We start from the raw sequence: 10266 nt of genomic DNA, 5'->3' as shown, positions 1-10266 counted from the left end.
CAGGCATGTGTGATGAGTCTGGCTTTTCTGCAGATGTAGTAATTCTAACTCAGGTCCTTTTGTTTGCAAGTCAAGCACGTGACCCACTGAGTCGTTCGTATCTCTAGCCTGCTACACCGATTTTTAAATTTACAGCTAAGCATTTAATTTTTGTGATTATAGATGATACTGAAATGTGTACATTTTTCCACTGTCAGTACTTGACAGAAATATAGTTATTTTTTGTATTTATCAAGTGTCTACCAACCTTGCTGAAGTACCCTTAATGATTCTAGACTTTTACCTTGTAAATTTCTGGAGATTTTCCTACTAATGTAATCATGTCACTCACAAAAACAGTTTTGGTTTTTCTGTCCTGAGCTGTACACCCACCCACCCACCCACCCACCCACCTTCCTTCCTTCCTTCCTTCCTTCCTCCCCCCTCCCCTCCCTCTCTCTCTCTCCCCTCCCTCCCTTTTGTATTAGTGATATTAGCGTGCATGCTAGCTAGACCATCCATTAACATATTCAATAGTGCAATTATGACCAGACATAGACACTTTTTCCTTGTTCCTGAATTGAGGGACAGGGCATTCAGCTTATCATTAACTTTAGTTATGGTGTACAAACACACACACACACACACACACACACACACACACACACACTCTCTCTCTCTCTCTCTCTCTCTCTCTCGCTAACATGGTGAGGAAGTTCTCTTCAAGTTTATTTTCTGAGATTAAAATGAACAAGTAAAGAGCAGGGGTGGGTGAGTAAAACACTTTCACATGCTCTCCATTTTCCACGCGTCAACTGCAATGGCCAGGTCACAGTGATTCAATTCTGGATGCTGAGCAAGCACTGGTTACTTTGGAGAAATTCATTTGGGCATGATGTATATAGCTTATATTTATATGAATATATGTATGCATATTGAAATTTTACTTGCTAGAATTTTGTTACCCAGATTGTTTGTGATCCTCCTGCCTCACTCAGCCTCCCTAGTAGCTGGGATTATAGGAATGAACCACCATGCCCAGTGTTACTGCTTTCTTGTAAATATTTTTAGACTTATGATTTATATATCATTCCTTGTACATCTCTCTAACATCTTTCAAGTGCAGCACAGGTATTGCACTCTACAGACATAAGTAACCACCATCTACTAGTGCACTTGTTTTACCAAACTGAGTAAAGTTTAGAGATTTTGTTCTCTTTGTTCCCCTGACTACACTGATAACTACTTTGAGCAAGGTCACTTCAACCATCAGACATACTTTATAACACTCAACAGTGCATTGTACTCATCTTTACTTTCATTAAGGTTTTTTTTTCCCCCATTTTCTAATCATTTCATTTCCTATAGACATTCTTCTATGGTAGATCTGCAGTTGACAGATGTATTTATCTGACAATGCCTTGAGTCTCCCTTCCTTCCTGAAAGACATTGTTGTAGGTACAGGATTCTAGGTGAGTAATTGTTTACTTTCAGCTCTTGAAAAATGTGTCATTTTCTTCTGGTTCCCATGGTTTCTTGTGAAAATATTCTTATGTGAATGTTTTGCCTGTATATATGTATGTGCACCCATATGCGCAATGCTCATGGAGGCCAGATAAGGGCGTAGGAATCCCCTGGACCTGGAGTTACAAATGACTGTGAACTGCTACATAAATGCTGCAAACTGAACCTAGTCCTCTGCAAGAGCACAAGTGCTCTTAACCACAGGGCCACCTCCAGCCTGTCTTATGATGTTTGATGAGAGAGCTGTCACCTGGACCTGAATTGCTGTCCCACACTTCAACCCAACTGGGGTTTACGTTTTCTTTTTCTTTCACTTGCAGAAATTTGACCATACAGAGCTTTCTTTGTTATGGATTTATCTGGTATTATTCTGCTTGGGTTGGCTTGGTTAGAATCTGTATATAACCTGCCCCTGATCCTTATAATCAGTCATGTTTTTGTTTATTTGTTTTAAATATTTAAGAAGCGTATTTTTCCCTTCTTCTTCTAGGATTAATGATACATAACGACCTTGGTTATGGTCCCACGAGTCTATTTGGTACTATTCATTCTTTCTCCCATGTTATTTTTTCCCTGTACTTCAGAATCTGCTTTAAAATTTATTTTTGGGGGATGCTAGGTATCAAATCTAGGGTTTAATCCATACTAGAATGCTATATCACTAAGCCACATCTCTAGTCTATCACTGTAGTTTAAACTGAGTAGTTTCTATTGTCTTAAATGTTAAAAAAAGGATTTAATTTAATTTTAGGTTATGTATAGATACTTTACCTACTTATATGCATTTACATGTGCATACATTGTCTACAAAGGCTAGAAGAGGGCAGTGCACTCCCTGGAACTGTAGTTAAAAGGTTAGGTGTCTGCCATGCAGGTGCTGGGAACTAAATACAGGTCTTCTGGAGGAACAAGCACACAGCCAGTGCTTGTAAGCCCTGAGCCATCTCCCCAGCTCCAGCTTCTATTGTATCATCAGGCCAATTGCTATTTCTTTTCTCAGTCACACCTGTATCAGACTTACTAATTTCAATTATTATAGTTTTAAGTTCTAAAAATTCTTTTGACAAGGTTTGGTAGTCATGCTTCAGGTTTATTTAACTAAACAGCACAGGATTCCAGTGTAGGCCAACATACCCAGCCTCTCTTACTCACTCAGAGTGGATCTTCCTGGTGTAGGTGTGCCGGGAATCTTCCACCTGATGCAAGGAATTTTGAGGACTAAGTTATGAGACTCTGGATTGCATTTAGGCCTCTGTTCTATGGCTTCCTCTGTTGATACTGTAGCTGGGAAGTGGTGTTACCATTTCTTTACTGTAAGTAATACTGGGAAATATTAGTCTAGTACTGGATATGGCCCCTGTTTTCTGTATTGTCTGGGTACAGTGAATTTTTGCCCTCCCCCATCTATTTATTTATGTATTTTATGTATATGGGTGTTTTGTCTGCATGTACATCTGTACACCAGAAGAGGTATCAGATCCCATGGGACTATAGTTACAGATGGTTGTAGGCTGCCATGTGAGTTCTGGGAACTGAACTCAGGACCTCTGAAAGAGCAACCAGTGCTTTTAAACACTGAGCCATCTCTCCAGCCCCTGCTTGTCTGTTTTTTTGAAGTAGGGACTCACTGTGTAGCCAGACTGGCCAGAATCTTACCAAGACCCTCTGTCTAGCCCTCTCCCTTTCTTTCTTAGTGGTACTGGATATATGGACAGGGACCCATATAAGTCAGATAAGCACTTTATCATACCCCAGCCTAGAATAGCATACTAAGAGCTCTCCAGGAGCTGCTGTATCTAGGGGCCCCCTCCCCGATACTTTGGGCTTTGTCTTGTACACGGCAGCAGGGAAAGTTAATCTAGTCTATCTTCTCAGTAGCAGAAGTTAGCTACCAAGTTAGTGTTAAACTCATGCACTTCTACTTGAGTCTGCCTCTTGAGTGTTAGGATTACAGGTATGAATCCCTACGCCCTCGATCTCACATGGCTTTACATTACTGCAATAGCCATCCGTCTTAAAATACTTCATCATAATATATTTAACTTTTGGGAGGCAAATTAGTTTTCATTGTTAAGTAAAATGCTATTTTTGTATTTGGCAAATTCCTCCTCAGATGAAATTTAAACAATTAGTCTATAAATCACAAATATAATTTATACAGTCCTGCTCATCTACTCCAGGAACACAGCATTTCCTTCAAATACTCAACTAAAAGGACAACAGCAATTTACTGCTTAAAATAAACACTATATTCGTTAAGAAAAAAAGCATGCAAAGGCATCAGAGGCAGAATTAGAAGTTTAAAGTTTTTCCATGAATTGAATGAAGCCTTGTTATCTGACCTCACAGTGTGATTCTTCATTAATCAGCTATGCCTTAGATGTCTTGACACCCTTCCTCACCAAAGCCTGGCCTTATGATTTCAAGTACAATACCTCCAACAGAGGAGAAGCTCTCTGAGACAGATATGGTCATTCGTATGTATGTATGTATGTATGTATGTATGTATGTATGTATGTATGTGTGTATGTACACATTTCTCGTTGAAGACAAGCAAAAGTGTGAAAGATTTCTCACTTGGAGGTCTGTGTGAAGAGAAATGTATGTTATCAAGCTGTAATTACCTTGACAAACAAGCACTGGTTAGTGCCTGTACACAATGGGTTTAGAATCATCACAGAGTTCCTCATCAGGTATAGAGAAGTCTATCTCACCAAGGAAGACTTCCTCATTGAATAAACCAGTGTCACAGAATTACTACAGTTAGTTTTTGCATTCAAGGGTGGGGATGGTTTGTATATGCTTGTCCCAGGGAGTGGGGCACTATTAGGAGGTGTGGCCTTGCTGGAGTAGGTGTGTCACTGTGGCCATGTCAGTCCTCTCCTGTTTGCCTTGGGAATGAGATGCAGAACTCTCAGCTCCTCCCCCATGCTCCCACCCTGATGATAATGGACTGAACCTCTGAACCTGTAAGCCAGCCCCAACTAAATGTTGTTCTTTAATATGAGTTGCCTTGGTCATGGTGTCTGTTCACAGCAGTAATACCCTATCTAAGCAAGGGTTAATTAGAAAACTTAATATTTAATAATGAAATACTATTTCTAAAGTGCTATGCAAGCTGATGCACGGGGCCCTTCCCTCAGCTACACTTAAAACAATAAGGTTTTTCCAGCCACTGTTTTCTAGGGCCCCTTTCAGTCATTTTTATAAGCTGTTCTCATTCATGAGGAAGAAATTCAGCATTACTTCAAGTAAACTGCTTTCTTAGCCTCATTTCTTCTTTTGATAAAATACAAAATATAGTAATTCTAATCATCTAGTGTAGTACATCCAAATAATATAATATAAAAATGTATTCAGAAAACTAGTAGTTCAGGATGATTAGATCAACAAAAAAATGAGATAATATAATTTTCACCCATTAAAGACAGCAGGATTCTCATGAAGTGATACTGCACACAGATATACTGACACATGCAGGCCACAGGGCTTCAGAAGACAATGTAAAAAGTCAGATAGCAACCGTTTTATTTTAATATTCACCAACTACTAGAAACTCAAGTTTACAAAATAAAGACCAGTAAACACAATGCCAAGGTCTACAGACCATACCTATAGGCCAATGATGAGGCCCTCACTAACTCACCTCCTCTACATTAGACGCAGTCTTGGCAGAAGTTTCCATGAAGATAAGTCCATGCTCTCGTGCAAAAGCTTCACCTTCTTCCTTTTTCACTTCTCTCCTAGATTCTAAGTCACTGAGCACAGAAGAGGAAGAGCTGTGTTAGTAACCAACATATGTGTGCAAACAGAGGAGCCAGTAAGTGGAAAATGCACCACAGAACTCAACATTACACAGACCATCTTTTCAACAGTTTCATACATAATAATTAGCTCCATTATTCAGGGTGTTATGAAGGTCAAAATGTTTGAAATAAATCGCCTACTTTCAAGTGACTAGAATTCCAGCAGAAAAAGATTCCAGCTGAGTCCCGGAATGTTAAGATGCTTATGCAGTGGGAAGGCAGCTTTGGTATGGTGCCCCTCTTCAAACACAGTATGTTACCAGAGCAGAAGGTTACCTGGCTAAAAACAGTTGAAAAGAGGATGACTAACCCCACCCCCTCATCCACTGTCCACAGTGCCTGAGTGTCTATAAATGAGAGAAAAATATCTGGCACCCAACTCCCCAAACTTTGTAAAATCCAAAGTGTTAAAGAAACATGGGTTCGATTATTTATCTCGGTTTAATCCTCAGTTTCTTCTTAAAGCAAAACCAACAGAAGATGGGCAGGGGCAAACAGAAGTCTAAGTGATGAGTCAGGGTGGTCTCCTTGCAGTTTTTTTCATAAAGAACAGGATTAGGGCAGGAAAGAGTTTCTTTAAGCATGCTCTAGGATAAAACTTCAAAACCTTTGCTATTAGCATTTATGTAAACGTACTGGCATGGTTGGCTAGTTGGTCTGTCTGTCTTTCACTCACTGTAATTATTCTGAACATGTATCAGTAGTTCATTCCTCTTTACTGCTGACTTACATTCCTGTTTTTGCTTCCTGGTCATCTTAAAGTGACTAGTTCTTTTGTCAAGAGCTTTTGCCACAGTGTCCTGCATTGCTATAGACCCAAAGGGACATCACCGAGCAATTTAATGAAATCTTTTCTCACTTGAATTTCAGATAGGTATTTTTCTCATAACAGAAAACTGACCAAAGAACCAATGTAATTCCAGAAGCCTTATAAACCTTGCTGGCCATGGAGGCATATCCCTATAGTCTCAGCATGGGGAAATAGGCAGAGGCTCACTGCAAGCTCAAGAACAGCATGTGGTCTAGAGTAAGTTCTAGGCCAACTAGAGAGACTTTGTGAAAACAAAACCAAAAACGACCAACAGAACCTGCCCTCCCCATGCAACAACACAACAAATATTTCAAAATCTATATTAGTAAAAGCAGTAGACCCTCCAATTTTGTTCCTCTTTGTCAAAGTTGCTATGATTAGACTATAGTTTTCACATAAAAAAATATATTTTTTAAAATCAGATTATGACTAACCCCCTAAAACATACATTGAAAAACTATCTTAAAAGTACTTAGTTTTCATAAGCTAGATGTGGTGGCTCATACTTATATTCCCAGCATTTTGGGGGTGAGAGAGGAAGACAGGAGGCACCCCTGGCTACAGAGTGAATTTAAAGCCAGCCAGCCAGAGATACACGAGACACAGTCCTTTTTTAAAAAAAAATTCTTAAGTTATTTTCTTTATTTCTTTCTCTCTCTTTTTCCTTTTCTTTTCAGATTTATTTTTATGTATGTGAGTCCACTGTAGCTGTCTTCAGACACACCAGAAGAGGGCATCAGATCCCATTACAGATGCTGTGAGCCACCATGTGGTTGCTGGGAACTGAACTCAGGACCTCTGGAAGAGCAGTCAGTGCTCTTAACTGCTGAGCCATCTCTCCAGTCCCATGAGAAACAGTCTTAAGACTTGTCAATGTGGTGTATGTTCTCTTTTCAGTTTGTTTACAACATTTTCGTCTTCTTTTAGCACCGGAAGGATCGTAGTATTGTCACATGTTCTGATTCTGACAATGTGATCACTACCCATTTTACCTATTTTCTCAAAAAACAGTTTCTATTTCTACAGCCAGGCATGGTGGTACACACCTGTAATCTTAGCACTGAGAAGGCTAAAACAGGATTGTTAGCTTCAGGCCACAGGCATACACAGACACACTGTTCTCAGTCTCTCAAACTAAAACCACTTGTGGGAAGCCGCAAACGCTATTACAAGATGGCGCTGGTTTCTATAAGCAGACACCCATGAATATGGGTAAACAACCAATATGCGCATGTGCATAAGGGTTTTTTGCCGAGTCACTGCCTGGCCCGAGGCATATTAATGAGGTACTGGTAGCATAACCAATCAGGTATGGACATGTCACTCCTAGGCCTATATAAACAGCGCCATTTCTGGGGCTCAGGGTCTTTTGCCTATGCACTTCATGCTCTCCCAATAAACGTGTTGCAGAAGGATCCTGTTGTGGCGTCCTACTTGCTGGCGAGTCTGGCGTCTCACACCTGATGTCACTGTTTTCCTTTCTCTTTGCTTATACTGGTATTTGTTTTTAAAACAGGGTCTCACTGTGTATCCTGAAGTGGCCTAAGCCTGTGATCCTACCTGCTTCAGCATTCTGCAGGCTGGGCCTCCATACTTACCCATCTTTTTAGTTTGATAAAAAGATGTGATTCCTCCTGATATATTCATTCAGTGTTATAATTTCTCACTACTGCTACCACATTTCACAATTTTTCAAATATTGTAGAGATAGAAGTTTATTTCTGGAAATTGATAATAACATAATAGTTGCTACTAGTAGCAATGCAGGTGTGAACTACAATTATCAGCCCATGAACATCCTTTAGTGTTCATCTGTCTGTATATTCATTTGGCATTCCTTATATTAATGTGTGTGGTTTTCTGCATTCTCTTTTGGACTGGCATATATCTAAACTGGTTTCTTCACTAAGTAATGAAATAAAAATTTGAACATGCTTGTTATTAATTATCCTTTTACTTTTCTAAATATATTTTCTGCCCACAGTATATATTTTATAACCCTGAAGAACAAATGAATTCTACTTCTACCACTTAAAATTACTATTTGGTGGCCACTCCAGCCAGGAAAGCAGGTAGGCTAAACCCAGACTCTCCCTCTTTCCCTCCTCCCTGCAAATCCAATCGTCCAGTCTCATCCTTAGTTCTGCAGCAGACCACCTCTATCACCTAGACCTTCCCCCGCTCTTCATTTATCCCAGCTCCCAGCTCTAGCAGGCACTTCCTGGGAACTCACAGGCCAGGCCAGCTAGGGAAGCAGGTAAGCTACTACTGCAGATCTTGCCCTTTCCCTCAGCTCCTCTACATCTAATTTGAGTCACATCCAGACCTCTGCAGCAGACCACCTGCTTCAGCCTCTCCTCAATCTCTGCCCCCTTTCCCAGAGGATCACACAGAACGTCTCCTGCAAACTTCTCTCTCTTCCCTCATTGCTTTATGCCAGCCTCCAACTCCAGGAGGTACTCCCTAGGAACTCAAAGTTCATTCCAGCATGAGAGGCAGATAGGCTAACTGCAAATCTTCACCTCTCCCTCAATTCCTCAAAATCCAATCCTGCTCCTTAGCAGTCCACCTGATGTGGCATCCCCTCACTCTCTGCTCCCATTCCTAAGGAACTAAACAAATCCTGGCAGAACACGGTTTCCCTCCCTCCTGTGGACTCCCTCAGCCCTCCACTAGCCCATCCTCATTCCTAAGTGCCAGTCCCCAATACCTAGAAACACATTCCACCTGGAGCCTACAGTGGTCACACCTAGAAAGATCCTGGAATTGTCTACCAGGCAACACACAGCCACCACTCTCCTAAGAACCAGAGGGTAACAAAAACCAAGGAACAAAACACCAATAACGGTAAGAGCTAAAGATAAAGACTCAGGATTTAAATAAAACTTTAAACTTAAGTCAGTAGCGACATTGCTCACTTATATTAATGCAAGTTAAGTTCTAAGTTAACTTCTTTTACCTTTTATTTCCAATAAGCATGATGACCATGTTGGAATTGGAATGCTGACGGGCATCTTCTAACCAGGTTGTCAAGTGGTTGAACGTGTCTCTCCTAAGCATAAATGGTGGTGTGTGATTACAGTTTTCAACAATTCTCTCCATAGAACCCAGTAAGCAGCCTATTTTCCCCCAAAATTAAACATGTTAGCCATAGCCACTCATACTATGAGAACCATATTTAAAGCAAGGTATTTGGGTTTAGAGCTCACTGATTACATTTCAGTTAGAATAAACACAACTGTTAGCACAGTTTAGAAAATTTCAATGACTATATAATAGCACCAAATTGGTCAATCCAGGGCACTTATTTAAATAAAAAAGAACTGAGCTGCAGATTTTGAGAATACATTTAAATTTGATTCAAGACCCAGTTTTAAAGGTGAGTAGCTAAAGCATAAAGGGTTTTTTATAGTGTTATTGTTAGTATCCACACTTATTTAGAACTAGTCTCCTGGTACTGAGCTGAAAAGCTCACATGTACTCACCTTGTAATATCATACACTAGTAAAGCCCCCGCTGCACCTCTGTAATATGACCGTGTGATAGAACGAAAGGACTCCTGCCCTGCCTGTGAAGAAACAAAAGGTTGAAAAGTTTCTTTTAAAGTGATATCCTTTGTACATTTCCATACTCCATGTTAATATATTACATACTGAACATAAGGGAAAGGCAGTCATAAACAAAGGAGAAAACAGTCACTAGCCTTAGGAAAACCATCATTTAACAGCACTACTGCTCCAGTCACCAGGATGCACAGGCAGCAGTCCCCCTTCCCTACCACTCCCAAACAAGACCCCTAACCCTTTTTGGCAATCCCTGACAACCCAATTTACTGAATGGCTTCACAATACATGAATCGTTATTAGAGCAGAGAATGGACTCCTAGCAACTAAGCCCTGAAGACAAATTTGAAAGGAAGCAAATAACCCAGAGCCTCACATTTGAATTCAATAACCCACTCCCCGGGGCAGCTGTTGACACTAGAATAAATAAAGCCCATTGTAAATAAATGATGAATGACATCTTTACGCCCACCATCTGCTGGTGGAAAGGTTGTCAGAAGGCCAAGGATGCAGATTTTATCAGTTATACCATAAACTGCAGTGGGCTTTCAACAGCCACAAGATGGAATTCTTTGAGCAATCA

At 40.4% G+C, this 10266-nt stretch overlaps 1 protein-coding gene across 2 annotated transcripts in view; it reads right to left on the bottom strand.

Moving 5' to 3' along the window:
- The window catches only part of Rab2a (RAB2A, member RAS oncogene family), a 72234-nt gene that overhangs the window by 20060 nt on the left and 41908 nt on the right, over positions 1-10266 (bottom strand). For both annotated transcript variants that reach the window (XM_006538126.4, NM_021518.3), the window contains exons 4-6: positions 9606-9688; positions 9080-9172; positions 5150-5261 (exon numbers count right to left, since the gene is read on the bottom strand). In XM_006538126.4, the coding sequence (XP_006538189.1) occupies positions 5150-5261; positions 9080-9172; positions 9606-9688 (288 nt within the window). The remainder of the gene's footprint in view (positions 1-5149; positions 5262-9079; positions 9173-9605; positions 9689-10266) is intronic.

This window comes from Mus musculus, chromosome 4 (genome assembly GCF_000001635.26).
Source record: "Mus musculus strain C57BL/6J chromosome 4, GRCm38.p6 C57BL/6J".
Classification (NCBI taxonomy): domain Eukaryota; kingdom Metazoa; phylum Chordata; class Mammalia; order Rodentia; family Muridae; genus Mus; species Mus musculus.
The sequence above is the reverse complement of the archived record's forward strand: the minus strand, read 5'-3'. Positions and strand labels throughout refer to the sequence as shown.